General features: G+C 48.1%; 1 protein-coding gene across 5 annotated transcripts in view; it reads right to left on the bottom strand.

The window, feature by feature from the left end:
- OGDH (oxoglutarate dehydrogenase) overlaps positions 1-21229 on the bottom strand; it is a 76932-nt gene that overhangs the window by 51095 nt on the left and 4608 nt on the right. For all 5 annotated transcript variants that reach the window (XM_067745773.1, XM_067745769.1, XM_067745772.1 and 2 more), the window contains one exon: positions 12224-12472. In XM_067745773.1, coding sequence (XP_067601874.1) covers positions 12224-12445 — 222 coding nt within the window. In that variant the 5' untranslated portion in view covers positions 12446-12472. The remainder of the gene's footprint in view (positions 1-12223; positions 12473-21229) is intronic.

Here is a 21229-nt window from a genome sequence, read left to right on the forward strand (position 1 = left end):
ACCTGACAACCAGGGGCATTCTACACCCAGGGCTTGGAACCCCAAGACCATTCTCTCCCTCTGAGTCCTCTAACAGGGGTAAAAGCAGTATGCCCACCAGAGAAAGCAACCGACTTACTCTTGGGAGAGAAAGGAGAGGATGCCTCAGGATCAGCAGCCTTGGGCAAGGCAAGGCTGCCCCAAGCTCGGCACCCACCTGGTTCCTTACACAGGCCTAAGGAGCAGACACGCTGGACACCCCCAAACATTTCTGACTCTGTGAGCTCGTACAGCAGGCCATGCAAGCTCCACGCATTCTGGGAGCAGCTCTGGCCCAGGGCTCTCCCTGACCCCCACCCATACCTCCAGTAACCGAGGGCCTGGACTGAAAGGAGCCCCGTTGATAGGGTAGGGGATGCGGCAGGAGTCAGCCCAGCCCTGCACGGCAAGAACCAACAGCACACCGTTCCTGCCTTGTAAAACCTCATCTAGTTTCTGCTTTGCCCCCAGCGGGCTCTAGCACTGGCGTCCCCACCCTTACGTGTGTCCACGCCAAGTCCTGCTCTGGACATTTACCCTGGGGCTGCAGGGGGGCTGAAGGACAGGGCATGACCCTGAAACCAAGTAGCCTCTGGAGAGCAGCACACAGGATCCCAACTTTCTTCAAGCCTTAAACACTGTCTTCTTCCCCACAGAACGCATGAACACATGTGTAGAAATGCAGCGGCAGTCGCCCAACGACAAGACCTTGGATGGAGAGGGTCCCCTGGCTGCACGCCGACCCCTCACCCTGATGGGCACCAGCTGCTGACAGACCCAGAGCCAAAAGGCATAGCAAAAAACACAAGTTCACCTCTCTTTAGAAAAATCAGCTTTGAATAACAAGAACAGTAGTGGCAGCCACAGAGGTAGGAGTAGTTACCACACTGATGTTCCAAGCACCTGGAATGCCAACTACAGCCTCCTGGGGAGAGGTTCAGGCAGGCAGGACTGACAGCGTGGTCACCAGGCAGAGATACTGATCAGGTTAAGTAAGACAGAGCAACCCTTACATAAACAGCGTCTCTCAGGCTGGCTTACCCTTGCCAAAGCCAGCAAACAATAAAATCAAAGGATTTCCAGGGCTGACACCCGGAGGGCGCAGGCAAGGCCCCTGGGTGGCAGTGGGGTGGGGAGGGAAATCGCAGTCATCGGGCCTCCTCTCTCTGACCTTCTTTTGTGCTTGGGATAAAACTCCAGGTGATTTTCAATTGGCTGAGGACAGCGACACAGACTGAAATTCTGCTCAAGCTGGAGGCGGTCAGAAAAAACTGGTTCCTACCAGTATTGCAGAGAGCTGGGAAACACTGGGAAAGAATATGCCAGGAATGCAGCTTCCTCCAGGCCCGTAATTCACCCCCGCTGCGCACGCTTCCCTGCAGCTCCGGCAGGCCCTCCCCCGCACGCTCTGGGCAGGTGTGGGTACCTGCACTCAGATGAGGGCCCGCCCAAGGAGCCCACCCCAACAAACAGCAAGCCCCCTTCCACCAGATCCGATCAGTTTGCACACGTGGGTGACAGAAAGTTCCTGGTGGCATACACTTTGCAAAACCCTCGCACCGCAGCTTAAAACCGGTAAATTTTCATGTAAGTCAGACCTCAAAAAAAAGTTGATTTAAGCTGTGAAAGTGAAGGTCATTTTTTCTGGCTTGTAGGTTTCACCGCCCTTCAGAGGCAGAGCTTCTCTCCCTCCAGCATCTTCTCCAAGATGCCTCTTCCACCCCTCCCCTCCCCACACCTGAACTGGCTTCCACCTTCGTTCGGTAGTAGCCTGCACCTCCCCCACTCCTGCTGCCTGGGGCGCTCATCCCCTCTCCACACACTGACCCGCGTCATCTTCAACCTGTGGCTCTGCCACTATCTGGAGAGGGTTCCCCTTCTGATAATCGCAGCCCTCATTTGCACACATCTGAACTTGAGGCTTTGTTTACCCGTATGTCTACCTGCTGCCAGTTCCGGTTCTCTCCCCGGCAGCGGCTTCCCTGCTGTCAGAACCAAGTGTCTGCAGACCCGCTGCAGGGACAGGTGACCACGAGGCTGAAGTGACCGGTCAGTGGGCCCTTTCCCAAATGAAGAGAAAACTTCAAGAAGAGGACGCCTGTGCGGTCCCACATGCCCCCTGCACGTGGAGCTTCGCGGCCTCCGTGCCATAGAGGCGAGCAGCCCTGGCCCGTCAACGGAGGTGTAGGCAGGCCACCCACCTCCCATGAATGGGTTTAAGGCCATCAACTTGTTGCTGAAATGACTTATACCAAAACACGATAGATTTCAAGTACAAATAAGTATAACATTCTGGGTGAAGTGAAACCAGAATTCTTACATTTAATTTTAGATAACTAAAAGCATTTAACTGTAGTACATGAAGGTCTGCTTTCAAAAGCCATTAGCTCCTCTGCTCCCCCATACACCTCCCAGGCTTCTCACAGCCCCAACGGGCTTTCCCGCCCGCCGCCAGTCCTCTTCTCCCCAGTTAGAGGGAGCTCTTCAAAGCTGCAAACACATCCCTTCTCTGTAACGTCTAAGGAAGCGGGTCCGGTGCTTTGCACATAGTAAGTGCTCAACACACCTGCTGAGTTAAGTTCAGACAGGTCAGACTCCTTCAAAAGCGAACACCTTGACAGGTGTGGTGTCAGATGCAATGTCAGGTGCAGTGGTAGGGCTGGTATCAGGTGTGATGCTAGGTGCTGTGCTCCCTGGGATGTCAAATGTGGTGCTGGGGGGTGTTAGCTGTAGTTCTAGGGGTGGTATCAGATGCAGTGTTAGGTGTGATGCGAGGTGGATGCCAGGTGCTCGGTCTGGCGTGGTCCTAGGGATGGTGTCAGGTGTGGTGCTAAGTGCTATGCTAGGCAGGGTGTCAGGTGCAGCAGTGGGTGCGGTGACAGCTGTAAGACCGTGGACCGTCCAGAGTCCTCATCTCAGATAAGGCACTGACCTCAGTGGCTGTGGGAGTGCTAACCAGGGGACGTGGGCGTCAGTGGTTCAGTGAGGCAAGCAGACTTTACCCTGTTGATTGTCAGCAGATCGCAAGAGTGTCAGGGCCAAGTTCCTGACTGTGAAGGTCGTGACAGAGACTTGCTCACGAAGGGTTTGGCTTTGGAGGGGTCACAAACCTGCTACCAAGCGCCCTTCCCCACCCCGTCTCAAAGTCCCCCGATGTGTGTCAGATACGTAGGCCAGTGCAACCGTGTGACCTACCGGGGCCACGCACAGGCTGAGCCCACCAGAGTGGGCCTGCCTGCTGCCCGCCCGCTCCTGGGCGTTGGGAGCCCCAGTCCTGACCCCCACAGGCTGGGCGAGGGTCAGGGAAGTCGCGTCAGCTCTCTGTGCCCCATTCCTTGCCTATAAAGGTAGGGAGCACTTACTTAGGACGACAGCCCTGTACTTGTGTAGCTTTTTACACCTTAAAAAGCACCTGTAGGTATACTCATATTTGTTCAAGAAGCTGATGATCAAAGCTTAACCCCAGGGTTACTAATGCTTATTCTAGCTGCTCAATTCTATGACTCTGGGTTCTGGATTGGCCAGGCCACTTTCTCTCGTGCAAAGTCCCCTTCAGATGCCCTGCTGTCTCGTCTCCACCTTAGCTATGGAACAAACCCCACCCACCCGCATCATGCACCCTGGTCTAGAACATGATGTCACCTGCTAGCCACCACCACCCTCTGCTGGGCGCCCTGCCAAGGACCCTGACGTAAACACCACGTGGGGGACCGGGCGGGGCAGCCTCTGGCCACCTCTTGAATGGACCAAACCCCAGGCTCAAAGGCCATCACAGTTGATAAACTAATGACTGCCAGGTCTGGACGTCAGATGCCAGCACTGTCACAAACAACCATATCATTATGTTCTGATACTGACAATGCTTTTTAACTGCCACAAACGTGAAATTCAAGGGAACAAGTGACCAAGGAAAACACATGCATGGCCAAACAAGGGTTTGGCGGGTTCAGGCTAATTCAGTCAAATAAATGGACAGGCAACAGCTCCCTGAGCCAAGGATGGTCACCTGTGACTCGCTGGCCGACAGCGCCAGCTGTCCTTGAGGAGGTGCCGCTCCTCAAGGACCCTAGTGCCCTGGAGGGAGCTGGCACTGCTCTGAGGCTGCACGTCTCCCTACCCACCCTGCACAGGGGCTCTTCCAGCTTAGAAAGTGCGCTGGCAAATTCTGCAATTATTTTCTAAGTGCCTAGCTTTCTGTGCACACCAGCCCAGCTATGGTGTGGAGCTGAGCGATTCATGTCTGTGCTGTGTATGAAAAGCCTGCATGGGGCAGTGTCTACAACCCTCCTGCTGTGCCCTGTCTGTGCCAACTGCTGGGCTCCATGCCTTTCCTGAAAACACCGTGTGGGACTGTCCAAACGTCCTGACGAGACGATGCCCGGGGTGAGGGGGCGAGAAGACCCGCGGTGGACTGCCACAGACCTGCACAAAAGGTTCCTGCTTCAGGGCTAGGCAGTCTCGAAAGACATGCATAGTGCTGGGCTGCAGACCCCTCCAACCACCAAGGCAGGGCCTTGCTCAAACTGTCCCCAGCTGAGGACGGGCGGGGCCATGTCCCGACCCAGCTCACTGCCCACCACCACGTCTAGGAGGCACCAGGATCAGGGCCTGCCTGACCTGTCACCACAGATCTATTTACACTGGGAGCAGTTAAACTTGGGCATTCTGCTCGGGGATGCCTCAGCCACAGAAGCCAAATGAACTGTGCTCGATTAGAGCTATGCTGTTATTTTTAAAGCACAGTGTAGCACAGGCGAGAGAACATCTCCAGACAAGTTCTACTATCTTCTCTCTGTATGGGCGTGCAGGTAAAATGTCAATAAACACACAAGTTTAGCAAAGAAAAGCTGCCTCAGCTCTGCTCTAAGGAATCTGCTGATAGAGGAATGATACTCCCTGGGTTTCTGCCCTAAAGGAAGTAGCCCCATCAGATCATTATAGAAAGGACTGTGGTAGGCTGCCCAGGGGCCACACGTCCTCCCAGGTCCACAAAAGGCCCCCTGCAGTGGCCATGTGGCTCCTCCACTGGGGGTGAGCCCTTGGGGGCTGGCCTGAGACTTGCTTAGACCAAGGCCATGGGTGGGAGTGGCAGTGTGAGTTCTGGGTGGGGCATCCAAGGCCTGCAGCCTCTCCTCCTCTCTCCTCTCTTCTCCTCTTGGAGCTACACTAAGGACTTGTGAGGGAGTCTCTCTGGTCCCCTGGCTGATGGCAGGGCCTGGTGGATAGCAAGCACCAAGCACCAGATGTGAGGGGGTCCTTTGCGGGGCTGCAGCCTGGCCAAACCTCAGCTGCACGGAAGCTGGGAACCATGAGAAAGACTTCATTGGTGGTGTTTCGAGTTGCCAAGTTTTGGGCTGGTTTATTACACAAACGCTCGTAGAAACCAGACTTTTACTGCAGGAGAATATTATACGCAGGACGCCTGTGACGGCTCTCATGCGCAGTTTTTCTGGCATTGCTCAGGAAGTGAGAGCCCTTGCCCTCTGCCTGGCGGTCCGCACCCAACAGTGCATTCTGTCAACTCAGAATTGCAACTCTCAAGGGCGGCTGTGCGGGACCACAGTGGGCATCTGGTCCCCACGCGCCTAGTGGATGGCCCCACCTGGAGGACCTAGCCCAGCGGAGCCAAGCCTCAGGCTGAGAGAGAATTCTGGCTCTGCGAGTCGGGACCACTTAAGAGAGAAGGCCCTAAACTCAGAAACTGCCCATGGACGGCAGAGCCCAGAGCCCAGCAGACCTTCAGACCCCTCGCGGGGGCCTGGCACAGGCGGAGTCGGGGAGTGAGTGGCCTAGAGGCTCTGGACTGACGATGTGATCACCACCACAGCCCCTTTCTGGGAAAGGCCCCAAAGAACGCCTCCGGCTGACAACGCGCTCCTTCTTCCCTTCCCCAGAGAGGAGGTGCCAGGCAGGCGGCTGAGGCAGAGCTCGCTGCGCCCTTCTCAAGAGCTGCCCCAGGGACTTCCCTGGTGGCGCAGTGGATAAGACTCTGCGATCCCATCGCAGGGGGCCGGGGTTCAATCCCTGGTCAGGGAACTAGATCCCACATGCATGCCACAGCTAAGAGTTCACATGCCACAACTAAAGAGTCCACCTGCCACAACTAAAACCTGGTGCGACCAAAAAAAAAAGGAGCTGCCCCGGCCCCGAGGTTGATTCGCTCCTTTCTTGCTCTTGGTGTCCACCTTCCCCTTGAGGTCGCTCTGGATCTCTCTCTCCAGTTATCACTGACATTTAAAAACCCACGATTCTTGCTTAAAATACAGTATAAAAGGATAGGCATTAAAAAATCACGCTCCCAAAGATGCAGCACGCCTTTACTCCCAGCCCGCCCTCCGGCCACTGCAGGCTTAGTTAGCTCTCCATCAGCGTCTGACACCCTCACTTTCTGCCAACTGCTCAGGGGTCCACACTCCCACAGTGTTTCACAAACTAAGCCAACACCCCTCGGCTTGATCTCGGGGCCTCTCCACGTATGTCGCAGCTCAAACTGCTGGTCTTCACTTTGCTGCCTTGGGTTCCTGGTGCCGAGCCTCCCAGGAGCTTCTGTGAGTGCTCGCTGAGTGCCCCCCGACCCTTCCCATGCCCCTGTAGCCCTCTGCCTTCACACGTGCCTCTTCTGGGTACAGCCACCCTGTCCCTGGCCAGGCCCCTTCCTTACCCTTCAAAACTCAGAACAACTGGCGCTTCCCTGCAGAAGCTGGTGAGGTTTACTCTGTATTCTAACTGTGCTCGGCTTACTGAAGTCCCCACGGGCCCACGAGCTAGCGGGCCCTGCACACTCGCACCTCCTGGCAGCCAGTCGACGCAGTCCTCCAATAAAACTGTCGCGAGCTGTGAACCGCTACACACATAAGGTGAAGGCACTGCTTCAGGACCCTTACACTTTCCAAAGGTGTTAATTTTATGTCCCTGACGGTATAAACACAAATTCTTTAAGAGTAAAATACTATACTGAAGTTAGGGAAGATGTTCTTTGTTGGTTTAGTCGATTTAACACAAAAAGTCACCAGGGTTGAGATTCATCCTGATTTAGGAAGCTGAGCATGGAGGGGGAACTTCAAAGTGAGGTTTAACAGCCTCGATCACTGAAAGCCCCTGAAGTATACCACGTGTGTGCTTTTCCCCAAGGCCAGCAAAGAACTAGGGCGAACAGCCGCTGAGTTTTTAAAGTGCAGCCAAGGCAGTTTCAAAGCTGCAGAATGAAAAGGAACGGTGTCACCCCATACTGGGGACGATGTGTGTCTGTTTCTGCTCTGCTTGTCTGGTTCAATTACAGAAAATAACAGCATTGTGTTTCACGAGCATGGAAGGAAGAAGCAGAAGTGCCTGGCCCAGAAGGGTGGCATGGCCGAGCTCAGAGAGGTGGGACCGAGAGTCTAGGATCTGCATGTCGAGCGCCACACAGAGCTCTTGTGGTGACCACACTGGACCAGAGAGCTGTTACTACACGTGGGAGCTGGGCCGCAGAAGGCAGGAGAGGAAATGGACACAGTCAGCAAGATGAGGAAGACAGGCTTTTAGGAAGTGGGCAGGGGTCACTCAGAAGGCCCAGGCAGGGGAAGTGAGCTCCGATGCACCAAGGACGGCCGTGGTGGCTCAGTGAGCAGGGGCACAAAGGGCACCACAGGGTGGAGAGGGCACGGGGCCCGACCCCGGGATCTCCCCGCAGGGCTGACACCACGCTGTGACTGTGGTGGGGGTGGAGGTGAGGGCAGGCACCTGCCTCTGCTGCACAGGATGGGCTCGGTGAGGGCTCAGCAACTCTCAATTACCTGTCTGTGTGAAACACTAACAAGGGCAATCTGGCTTTGACTGCTTTTAAGACATAAACAAAAATAAGATGCCACCATCTGACTTGTCCCCAACATGGCCAAGACCTTAATGAGGGAGGGCTTTGCACGCTGACAGAACAGGCCCTGGCTGACGGGTCCTAGGGGGGCAAGGGGCGAGCTACACTTGACAAGGTGTTTACGACTGGAGCGCAGAGGCCGAACTGGAGAAAATGATGGGGAAGAGATGGCTGTCTAGGAGAGGACCACGCCAAGGGACGAAGAGCAGAGGGACGGCGAAACGGGGTGCAAAGGCAGACCCAGGTAACTGGGCGCAGAGGCACGGGGAGCGCTCGGGGGCTTGCACCCCTGAACTGCTTGATTACTTTACCACAAACATAACATTCACCATTAAACATTTAGAAATAAAAGCTTTCTTTCTTTTTTTTTTTTCGGTACGCAGGCCTCTCACTGTTGTGGCCTCTCCCATTGTGGAGCACAGGCTCCGGATGCGCAGGCTCAGCGGCCGTGGCTCACGGGCCCAGCCGCTCTGCGGCATGTGGGATCTTCCCGGACCGGGGCACGAACCCGTGTCCCCTGCATCGGCAGGTGGACTCTCAACCACTGCGTCACCAGGGAAGCCCTAAAATTTTTCTTTAAAGATAGGGATACGACAAAATTATGAAGTAAATTATAAAGTCAAACGTGAAAGGGCAGCTTTAAGATAATCACAAAGAGCTGAATATAGATTGAGAATGAGATTATAGTATTAGAGAAGTATCTTGTTAATTTTGTTAGGTGTGGTGAAGAAACCATTCCCTTGATAGAGCCACTCAGATGCATTTATGACAGAAAAGTAAGTGGGGAAGGAATAGATTTTTAAAGACTGGCAAACTGCAGAGAGCTACTGAAGTTGCGTGATGGGTCTCCTCACGGAGGTTCATTTCACACTCCTGTCAACTGGGGGAAGAAAAAAAAAGCACAACGTGAGAGTTGTGAGTTAAGTTTTATTTGCGGCAAAATGAGGACTATAGCCCGGGAGACAGCATTTCAGAGAGCTCTGAGAAACTGCTCTAAAGAGGTGGTGGGGAAGGTCAGTATATTTGTGATTTTCGTGAAGGGGGAGTCCATGCAATCGAGCACACATTTTTTGCAGAAGGTTTCTGCTAGTCACGAGGAGCAGACAGCACCATGAAGGATTTTAGTGCTTCTCTAGATACAGGGAGATGACAGAATTGGGCTCATAAAATCTTCTCCTGAAGATATCTATCTGAAGACCTGTTCTCCCAGCTTTCCCCAGAGCACAGAGTGCTTCATTCCTGATCTCCACCCCCTGAACTCCTTTCAGGGGGTGTTGAAGGTCAGCAGCTGCAGAGCTCATAATCTGATCCTTGTAGAGGTAGATGCTAAGTGTCAATTTGTAATTGACACTCCTATTGTATGTTTGAAAACGTCATAAAAAGTTTAAAAAATAATAGGAAAGCAGAGCATAGAAGGGCAGGGAGGGGGGAAGATGCTAAATCTGTGCTGTTTCTGCTGGACACAAAAAGATTCAGTCCTAGCAGTTCCTCATAAGCCCTCTGCAAAGGGAGGGAAGAGAATGATGAAAGAACCAGCTCTCAGGACAAGGAATGTGACATCCCTTATCTGATGCAGAAATGAGAGATCAGAAAGATGATCAATCTAAATCTTAAAACCTAATTTTCTTTATCTCTCCCTAAACTATTTTTTCTAACACAGAGCACAAACAAAGCATTCTTAATAAAACCAACGATTTCCAAGGCCTTCCGTGGGTCACAAATGCCTTTGAAAATCTGATGAAAGCTCTGGATCCTGTCCCTCAAAAAATGAGCATACAACAGGTATTGGGCCTAATTCAACTTGGAGAGGCGATCAAGTCCACTTTGCTGGGATGGCCGCAGAGGGACACTGCCATTGTAAATGTCCACTGATTTACACCATCCCGTCCCTCTCCCTCAAGGAGACACTGTGTCCCCTGGAGAATACTGACAACAGAAACCAGCACATAAAATCTGGCCCAAAGATGTCAACCTGCATGTATTCTCTTATTAAACTGAAAAGTCCTTTTTTGAGATCCTTTACCCATATCCCCCGCAGAATCTCTCAAAGAGGTGCTAAAGAGGTGCTTGCTCTGACCTGCGGAGCCCAAGGACCCAATCCTCACTCTGCATTCTTCCTCAGCAGGCTGCATCTATCTGTGCCTGTCAGTAGTCCTCTCACTGTGCTGTCCTCATCCCTGGGACAGATGGACACGGTGACCCTCCCACGCAGCCTGAGAACCCCCAAGTGTTACCTTCCTCGACACCATGCGATAAAAATCCTTTTCAAGAATAGGTGGAGCACAGAGCATTTTTAGGGCAGTGAAAATACTCTCTATGATACTATAATGGTGATACATGGCATTATGTATTTGTCCAAAACCACAGAACGCACACCACCAAGAGTGAACCCTAATGTAGACTGTGGGCTTTGGGTGATGATGACACGTCAGTGTAGGTTCATCAATTATAACAAATGTTGTAACTCTGGTGGGGGATGTTGATGGCGGGGAGACTGCATGTGGGGGCAGGGGGTACATGGCAAATCTCTGTACCTTCCCCTCAATTTTGCTATAAACCTAAAACTGCTCTACAGAATAAGTCTTTTAAACAATTTTTGTTGTTGTTGTTGTTTTTTTGTGGTACACGGGCCTCTCACTGCTGTTGCCTCTCCCGTTGTGGAGCACAGGCCCCGCGGCCATGGCTCACGGGCCCAGCCGCTCTGTGGCATGTGGGATCCTCCCAGACTGGGGCACGAACCCGCGTCCCCTGCATCGGCAGGTGGACTCTCAACCACTGCGCCACCAGGGAAGCCCTAAACAATTTTTTTAAAGCAATAACGATAACGATGTTAATACAAATACTAATAATGGTAGCAGCCACTGTGATGCTTTCAGCCTCACTTTGCAGAGCTCTGCACCACAGAGCCACAGTGTGCTTCACCACTGCAACCCATTCCCGTGACACCAGGCATTCACACACGGACGCTCCCCAACCTAGATCCCTGTTAACTCGCAATAGCTCACTCATGTGCTATTCTCCCTAAAACCAAATATAACTTAAGAAGACTTGGTTGGTTCCATAAAGAGGTTACGTCTGAGAAAAGGAAGGCAAGGGACAGCCTGGACACAAGATGAAAGTCTGATTCTGAAACCTCTGGGCTAAGTTTATTTGAGAGATAACCTTGGAGTAACTGTCTTCAGAAACCGCTAATATCTGACATCACAGGCAGAGGCACTTCCTTCCGGGCAGTGCATTTGTCTACAGTCTTGGGAAACATACCGCAGATCTCCTCCCATAGGAAACCAGGTCTCATCTTGCTCATGGAGCAATGCAGCTTCCAGGTTGCCATGGAAACGTTGCTGGGCAAGGAGGTTCAGACCAAGAGGTGGCATTCCTGATGAAACGGGACTGGTGGCTCCCGCAGTCAAACGTACCCAATCTAAATGTCACTAGTGCTTCAGGGTAAAAGGGTAAAGCTTACACTCAAGGGCCCAATGGAAGCAGGCTGCCTTTAGATAGCTAGTCCCCAAAATTCACAAGGAAAGAGCCAGATCAACAGTGACAACAGCCAGCCTCCGGTGGGCACTTTCTCTGCGCAGACCCTGAGCACCTCACACATACTGTCTCCTTCACACACCCCACAATGGGGCACAAGGAGTCTGAGCAACTTGGGGATCTACCCTCCAGCTTCTGCTGGGCCAGCTGCCTGACCTGAAAACCAAGAAACAGTCATCAAAACCCATAAATATCACTGGCCAAAATGCTGTGAATAAGTTCTCCCACTAGGCACGCTCTGTATCAAGTAAACGTGTGAAGAGAGAGGCTCTAAGGAAGAGCCTCACTGGTTAACACAGAGAAAGTAGAAGGAAGTCTTCACAGAATTTACTTTCAAATACAAGAGAAAAACGTGAACATACTGATCTAAAATGTCATTTATACAGAAATCACATGAAATGGTTTTCAGGTGTTCCGAGGACAGCGGGACAGAGGAGCTTCCTGCGGGGCCTCTCCTTCCGTGGGCTTCCTTTCTGCAGCATCACCATCCTGCAGCAGCCTTGGTGAGAGCCTGGGAGTGGTGCAAGTGCCCTCTACATCCTTGCCGGGTTAACACGTTGGCTGTTCCAGGGAGCAAGGCCTTGAGCGCGCCGCACACGGAGAGAGGGACATGCCCCTCCAGAGAAGGCGGTTCCAGTTGGGCCTGGTGTGACGGCCGAGCTGGGCTGACGCAGAGAACTCGGGTCGGTGGGGCTTCCAGCCACCTGCCTGCCTTCCTTCTTGACGGTCCTCAGAACACATGCACTTACCTGGATGGCCAGCCACCATCGGCCAAGACTCCAAACACACGAAGACACCTGCTCCTCTGAGCCTTACCTTGTGTACACTTTTGGGGTTTTCCAACCAAGCATAGTACATTTCCTCCACATAGTTCGAACTAGTCCCGCTGAGGAAGGGCTCCGCAGCAACGGGGGCAGTATAGCACCGGACCTGCCCAAACGTCCTAGCTGCTGCTGGTCTGTTTTGTGAAAATGTCTTCACAGTCTGGGAAGCCGTCAACGGCCTCAACTTAGCAGCACAAGTCCTTAAGTGAAACATTCTTGTCCTGAAGTCTCTCACGACCGTCTGCACCAAAAAAAGAAAGAAAAGTTAGAAAGAGCATTGTAGCAGCCAAGGCTACTGGGGGAAAACCTCGCAGACTGTGGCTGGAGGAGAAAGACCCTGTAAATGCATTTGTGGCCGCGTGCCCTGCTTCAGAGAGCACGACACAGCATGAGGTAGTCAGACTGACCAACCTCCTATGTACAGGGCCTGTGCTCCACATGGGGAGGAGAGAACACAGCTGTAGAGGTATGGTCTTCCCCTGCAAGTTTCAATCTAGTTTGAGGGATACGATATATCATGATAAATATGTGACGCCCTGTAAGTTTATACGTTGTATAAAACAATTATAGGCAAAGGCAACAAAGATTAATGAATGATTAGATTAATATAATTGTAAAATGAGAAAGATACTTTCTAATCTATTCGGAGACTACCGAGTACCCGCTGGACTCACGGTATTCTGGAGAACACGGAGACATTGGAAAAATGTTTTGCTCACCCTCAAATAATTTATCTTTGAGCAGCAGAAAAAAAAATTTTTAAATTAAAAATTACAGCGACAGCACTGAGCGCTTGAGAGGCACAGAAAATGCCAACACAACTCCATGGGAGAAGCCGCTCCTCCAGGTGTTCCTTTCCGGCGGCTGAGAAAGCTTGGGGAAGGGGCGGAACACAGGGAGGATTTTGCTCTGGAGAGGCAGAACGGCAGGCATTCTAAATATAAGAATCAGGAGGAGGAAAGACAGAGAGGTGGAAAGGCGAGCAGAACACAGGGGAAGAGCAAGAATCGTCTTGTCTGGCAGGAGAGGTGGACTGGCTGGACAGCCAGGGGTCCTGAGCCCCGTTTCCTGGGACTGGGAGCGGGCTCTGTGGGAGGAAGCACGGGCAGCAGTGACTACACAAGTGTCTACCTACCTTGGGGCGCTCTGTGGTCATCAACTTGACATGTTAGGATTCTTCACGAACCCCACCAACTCCCTAGAAGGCAGGCACTAGCTCTTCTGTTTTACAGGTCACCTTTCTGAGTTTAACTTTCCCCCAAGGTTGAATAGACCTTGAGTTTGAGGATTGTAATTTTACTAAATCTAGTATGTAACTCTATATACGCCAGCCATTTTACAAAAGCAGCTGATGCACCCACCAGATCATGAAAGAGTTTAGACTGTCCCCAGACGGGTCTTGAACCACTTCCAAGCACGAGTCAGAATCCAGATGCCTCCGGGAAGGGACCCAGTCAGGAAGGGATAAGGACACTGTGCAGTTCCTCTCCCCGTAAAGATCCCGGCACCTTCCAGTCAAAGCGAAAGAGGCTGTGGGAGGGAAAGGGAGCCCCAGGGCAGGGACGAGGCTCACCACAGCCCTCTGCCCTGAGATACAGTGCCTGCTGGCCTAACACATGGTTGCCCTTAAATCTGCCTTAAAGCAAGTGCCGGGGCTGTCAAGTTGGAATTACACCCCACCTCCACTCCTGCCTGAAGGAAATCCAAGCTCTGAGACATGCTGAGAATTACCCAGAAATAAATGTTACATAAACTATCCTCTACACAGTTTATACGAACCCTTCCTCTTAAGCCAAATATGATCAGAATACGCATAAAGGACACTGACAGAGTCTCTGGCCTGTTCTCCTGCTCAGAAAAGACAGGTCAGCAAAAGGGAAAAGGAGAACAGGTACTTTAAAAACAAACTGAACAACAAACAAAAACTTCCTCCTTAAAATTTAAAGATGAACAAGCCTATATTTTGCTATAGAATGCAATCTTAACTCCTTTTCTTTTTAACCTTAAGTAACTTCAGTAGTTCTTCCTACCTCCAACTATACTCCCATTTTCTCTCACAGGCAGACAAAGAAAGACACTGATGGCAAAAATACTACTACTGCTGCTTTCCACGTTAATTTTTTTAAAAATTCAGATCCAAAGGAAAACACTCATTTTTTTCCTCCAATGTCATTATTATCTAGGCAGCTTGAAACACTCGATGGCCCCTGAGCTGGGGTTTTCTCCTAGAACACAGCAGTATCATCACCTCCATTAGTATCATCACCACCATTAACTGTCATTATTCAGTTGCTGCGATACCCAATTAACAGGCACCACACTGACAAGCACAAAACTGCTCGTTTCATGTGTTCTTCCCAATGCAGTCCTTCCAATATGATACTATAAACAAACCACGTTACCTAGCTATCTACAGTCACGGAATCTGACAAATAGCTCAGTGCTGCCGAGCACTGTTACTAGCAATTTTCAAACTTCCCTTAAGATGACTCATCGGAAAACCTGCCCTTCAGCAGATGGCTCAACATCCCCGGCCTCCACCCTGGGAAGACCAGGAACAGCTGTTCTCTATCCACGATCTTATGGACCCACAGAGCAGACAGCAGGTATATATACATTTCAGATTTTGGTAGGGTCAGATTCCATCCTTCCAATTCCAGAGTCAACATTACGAATAGTGCACCATTTTTGGTAGAAACACTGGATTGTTCAAACACTTTCATGAAAGCTTCGGGTTGTCCAAGAAGTCCAAGTGTTCTGACTTGTGGTTTAGAACAATATTTCTACTTGACAAGGGGGCCAAAAATTCTCAATGGGGAAAGAATAGTCTTTTCAACAGACAGTGCTGGGGCAACTGGAGATCCACATGTGAAAAAATGAAGTTTGGACCCCTGTCTCACACCATATACAAAATTAACTGAAAATGGATCAAAGACCTAAATGTAAGAGCTAAAACTGTAAGACTCTTAGAAGTTTTATAACTTCCAAGTTAAAATGGAATAAATCTTCATAGCCTTGAGACAAACAACGTGTCTTAGGACACCAGAAGGACAAACAACAAAAAAAATAGACAAACTGGACTTCAAGAAAATAAAAACTTTCGTGCTTCAAAGGACAACATCAACAAAGAGAAGACAGTCTAAGAGTAAAAGGAATATTTGCAAATCATAGAGCTGATAAGAACTCTTACAACTCAATAATGAAAATAAAAATAACCCAATCAAAAAACTGCCAAAAGTGACTTCCCTGGTGGCGCAGTGGTTAAGACTCCACGCTCCCAATGCAGGGGGGCCCAGGTTCGATCCCTGGTCAGGGAACTAGACCCCACATGACGCAACTAAGAGTTTGCGTGCCACAACTAAAGATCCTGCATGCCACAGGGAAGACCCCGCATGCAGCACAACCAGGAGCCCTCGTGCCACAACTAGGACCCGACGCAGCCAAATAAATAAATTGATTAATTTTTTAAAAATTGCCAAAGGATACGAACAGACATTTTTCCAAAGAAGACACACAAATGACCAATAAGCACATTAAAAGATACTCAACATCATTAGTCATTAGGGAAAAAAATGCAAATCAAAACCACAACAAGATACCACTTCATGCCCACTAGATTAGATACAATCAACACAAGCAAGTGTTGGAGAGAACGTGAAGAATTTAGAACCCTCATACAATTCTGGTGGGAATGTAAGCTGGTGCAGTCACTTTGGAAAACAGTTTGGCAGTTCCTCAAAAAGTTAAACATAGAATTACCATATGACTCAGCAACTCCACTCCTAGGTATACAACCAAGAAAAACAAAAACATACGTCCACACGGATGTTCACTGCAGCATTATACGAGCCCAAAAGTGGAAACAACTCAAATGTCCATCAACTGATCAATGGGTATACAGAGTGTGGTATAGCCATACCATGTAATAGTATTAGGCAATGTAAAGGAATGAAATGTTGATATCTCTTGCAACACAGATGAACTTTGAAACTTTTAAGTGAAAACAGTCATTCACACACAAAAAACACATGTTGTATGACTTCATTTATGTGAAGATGTTCAAAAGAGGCAAATTGATACAGACAGAAAGCCCAAGACTGGGGGTAGCAAGGATAAGACATAACAACTAACGGGTACGGGTTTTATTTTTTGTTTGGGGGGGGCGGGGAATGAAAATGTTCTAAAACTATTGATAGATAATGCTGATGGTTTCACAACCTTACGATATACTGTAAAATGTTAAATTGTACAATTTAAATGGGTGAATTGTATGGTATATGAATTATACCTCAATAAAGTTTTTTGTTTTTAAATGTTTGTGAACAGATTTGCCCAAACCTAAACTTTATTTTTTTTGCCACACCACACGGCATGCGGGATCCTAGTTCCCCAACCAGGGATCGAACCCGTGCCCCTTTGCAGTGGAAGCATGGAGTCCCAACCACTGGACCACCAGGGAAGCCCCTCAATAAAGTTGTTTTTAAAAAAGTCTAAGAAGAAACATAAACGAGCCTATCCCTATCAATAAAGTACACAAAGTGACACTATCTGTAACCCATTAATTTCAAGATGCAAGTATAAATCTATACATTTGAGAAAAATAACATTAAAAAAACCCCAAAAACCAAAGCAAAATTTGTTTTTAAGGGTTCAGTGCTCTGCCCTTAGGAAAATAAAACAGTTTATCTGTGCCTGGACATTCCCCAGTCAGGCAGCACACACCTTACCCAAGGCCACCTCCCCATTCACAGGATGAGGAGATAAACTGACTCCTGACGTCTACCACCCTCATGCTGGCTAGCAGAGGAGTAATTAAAGAGGCAAAAACAGCCTGGGCATTTCTCAGGACATGAGTCTTTTAGGGAAGAGCACATGCATCATTAAATGATTGTTACCATTGTGTGTTGCCTAAGAACCATTTTAAAAAAACTTACCTTGAGAGACTTTTTGTTTTTTGTTTTCTTTTGGTTTTGGACTCATTAAGATTTTCATGATGAATCAAGAAAACAATGCTTGCTACATACCTATCGCTGTTAATCCATTATTCTAGTTTTAGCAGTGATACAGACATTATGTACAGGGAGAGCACAAGTACCAGTTTTCTTTTACTGGTTGAGAATCTCAAGAGAATGCAACGTCTTTCACTTGTGATGCCTCATCAAACATAAACTGAGGGATTGAGAGGTAGTGCAGAGTACTCTTAAACTACAAAGGTACTTTGCCGTTATTACACAGAAACAGTGGTTGAGCCTTCAGGGCAAACAGGCAGAGTGACTCTTCCTTGCTGTGTGAGCCTTAAATGTATCACTTGATCTGTGTTCGTTTCCTTTGCCATAAAGTGAAGGATGCAATCACTTCTGTTCCCTCAATGTTTTTTGTAATTATGATACAAACATGAAAGAACTTTGCACACTTTAAAAGTACTTTTATGGGACTTCCCTGGTGGCGCAGTGGTTAAGAATCTGCCTGCCAATGCAGGGGACACGGGTTCGAGCCCTCGTCTGGGAAGATCCCACATGCCGCGTAGCAACTAAGCCCATGCGCCACAACTACTGAGCCTGCTCTCTAGAGCCTGTGAGCCACAACTACTGAAGCTGCGTGCCACAACTCCTGAAGCCCGCGCACCTAGAGCCCGTGCTCCGCAACAAGAGAAGCCACTGCAATGAGAAGCCCGCGCATCGCAACGAAGAGTAACCCTCGCTCACTGCAACTAGAGAAAGCCCGCGCACAGCAATGAAGAGCCAACACAGCCAAAAATAAATAAATTTATTTTTTTTAGGTATTTTTATGACTAAAGAACTATAATCTACCAGAAGAAAAAAAAAAACCCCACCCCACAACTAATGGTATGTCTTAAAAAGCTGAAGTTCCCGAGGTAAAACTAAACAGAAGTAAATTTGGAGTGGGTAGCTGACCAGATTGCTGGGGGGGACTTCCACCTCTGAAGTGGGAACCCCAAACAAGCTTCAGTGCATGGGTCTGAAGAGTGATCCATCCTGCCCAGACCGGCACTGTGTTTCCAAAGGTGCCCTGAATGCAGTGGTGTATGGTATAGGTAAATAGGCACTTTTTAAAGGTGTTGGTTAAAGTAGAAATTATTAAATTTTTATGGAAAGCAAGGACACTTGTCAATATTTATTAAAAATTTAAAAAGCACATACAGGACTTCTGTTTTCCACTAAATGCAGCTAAAAACATGAGATGCTTCATTTAACACAAAACAAAACATAAGACTCTGAAAGGTGGAGAGGAGACAGACTGGGAAGGGGCCTCGGGGCCCCAAAAGACTGAGCACTGAGTTCTCGGTTTTCCTTTTGCCTCATATATTCCAGGCTAGATGCTGAAGAAGCTGGCAACCCAGAAATACCAACTAATGTAGACCAAAAAAAAGCTGCAGTAAAAGCCTGCCCTCTGGCCAAAGGACCAGGAATGGGGCAGCCTAGCAGGACAGAATACTTTTAGACAATAACAACTCTACTGCAACCAACCCCACAGAAACACTGTGGCCCACTCCCACTCCACCTGGTAGTGTCAGAGGAGATCAGGGACTTCCATCCCCACCAGGTGACAATGAGCCACCCTCCCCACCCCAACAATCTAGGAGGGAGTCTGGATTCTACTCTCGCCCAGCAGTAACAGGGCAGCACCTCTCCCTTCCCAGGCAGGGTGGAATCCCAAAGGTGTAATTGGGAAATTACACCCACACAGCAGTAACAAGGAGTCCCTACCCACAGATACCAAGGAGGCCAGGTGAGGAGCCTCTACCTTCATAACCAGGCAGCACCTCCTACCCCCCCAGCAGTGTCAGAGGAAGCTCACCAACACCAAGATGACACAGATGTTAGAATTATCTGGCAAAGATTTTCAAAGAGCCAGCATCAAAATGCTTCCACAAGCAACTAGAAACATACTTGAAACAAATGGAAGTAGAAAGCCTCAGTAAAGAAAAAGAAGATATAAAGAAGAACCAAATGGAAATTTCAGAACTGAAAATTACAATAACCAGAATAAAAAATTTGATGGATAGGTTAAACTGAAGAAAGAAGAAACAGTGAACATGAACATGGACAAACATGAACGAAAGGAATTTCGCAATCTGAACGGAGAAAACAGACTGGGGGAAAAAAAAAGAACAGGACCTCAGGAACACGTGGGACTATAACAAAAGACCTAATGCTGAATATAAAATGTCATCAGAACCTCAGGAGGAGCAGAAAGAGGAAGGGGCTGAAAACGTATTCAAACAAATAATGGCTGAAAACTTCCCAAATTTGGCAAAAAGACATAAACCCATAGATTCAAGAAGCTGAGAGAACCCCAAACAAAATAAACCCAAAGAAATCCACTCCAAGACCCATCACAAGCTTTTGAAAACTACAAACAACTTGAATAGCATATTTCTCACCAGAAACTATGGAGGCCAGGAGAAAGTGGCATAACACTTTTCAAGTGTTGAAGGAAAATAACTGTTAATCCAGAATCTTATATCCAGAAAAAGTATCCTTCAGGAACAAAAGGGGAATAAAGATCTTCTTAGATGAAGAAAAACTAAAAAAATCTGCTGCCAGAAGACCTACCCAAAATGAATGGCTTAAGGAAATCCTGTAAACAGAAAGTAAATGATAAAAGGAATCTTGCAACATCATGAAGAAAAGAAAGAACAACAGAAAGACAATGTATGGGTAAATATAATTTCCTTTTCCTCTAGAAATCTTCTAAATGATGTGTGATTGATGAAGCAAAAATTTCAACACATCTGATGTGGTTCTAATGATATGTCTGTAAAGGAAATATTTAACACATTACTGACTGGGGGATTTTTGCAGAAACTAACGCCTGTGGCCATAATACGTCTCCAGTCAAAAATGTGTTAAAAGACAATTTTAAGTGGAGTAGGATAAAGTGATGTAAACAGAGATATGGTTTCTATACTTCAAACTGATAAGATGATGACACCAGTATACTGTGATAAACTATGTATATATAATGCCTAGACAACCATTACAAAAGCTACACAAACAGATATACTCAAAAACACTACATATAAATAAAAGCAGAATTTAAAAATATGTTCAAGTAACCCACAAGAAGTCAAGATAAAGAAAGCAGAACAAAAAACGAAAAAGGAAATAAAGGATAAAATGGCAGACTTAAGTCCTAACATATCAATAATTACTTGATATGTTATGTAAATGACCTAAATACACCAATTAGAAAACAGAGATTGGCAGAACGGATAAAACAACAGGATCCAATAATAGAAGAAACTTCAAATGTAACAATACAGGAAGGTTGGAAGTGAAAGGATGAAAAATTATATACCATGAAAACATTAATCAAAGGAAAGGAGAAGGACTATATTATTATCAGATAAAGTAGACATCAGAGCAAAGAAAATTACCAGACACAGAGATATTAATGACAAACGGTTAATCCGCTAACAGGATATAGCAATTCTAAATGTGTACGCACCAAACAACATAATTGCAAAATATGTGAATCAAACCAATAAAAGAGAAAGGAGAAAAAGACAAACCTACAATTACAGTTGGAAACTTCAACCCCCCTTTCAACAAGAGATGGAAAAGCTAGACACGAGGTCAGCAAGGATACAGAGAAACTCAACGAAAGTACAAACTACCACAACTCACCCAATTTGAAATAACTATTAAAGAAATTTCACATGTAATTTAAAAGCTCCTGGAAAAGTAATTTCCAGGGAATTCCCTGGCAGTCCAGTGGTTAGGACTCTGCACTTCCACTGCAGGGGGCACGGGTTCGATCCCTGGTTGGGAAACTAAGATCCTGCAAGCCACGCAGTGCAGAAAGAAAAAAAAAGAAAACGTTATTTCCAGGCCCTGATGGTTTCACTACAGAATCCTATCAAATGTTTAAAGATTAATTAACTCCAAACCTACACAATCTCTTCCAGAAAATACAAGGAGGAGAACTTACCAATTCATTTCATGAAGCTAGTATGTCCCTGAAATGAAATCCA

The sequence above is a fragment of the Pseudorca crassidens genome, chromosome 8 (genome assembly GCF_039906515.1).
Source record: "Pseudorca crassidens isolate mPseCra1 chromosome 8, mPseCra1.hap1, whole genome shotgun sequence".
Classification (NCBI taxonomy): domain Eukaryota; kingdom Metazoa; phylum Chordata; class Mammalia; order Artiodactyla; family Delphinidae; genus Pseudorca; species Pseudorca crassidens.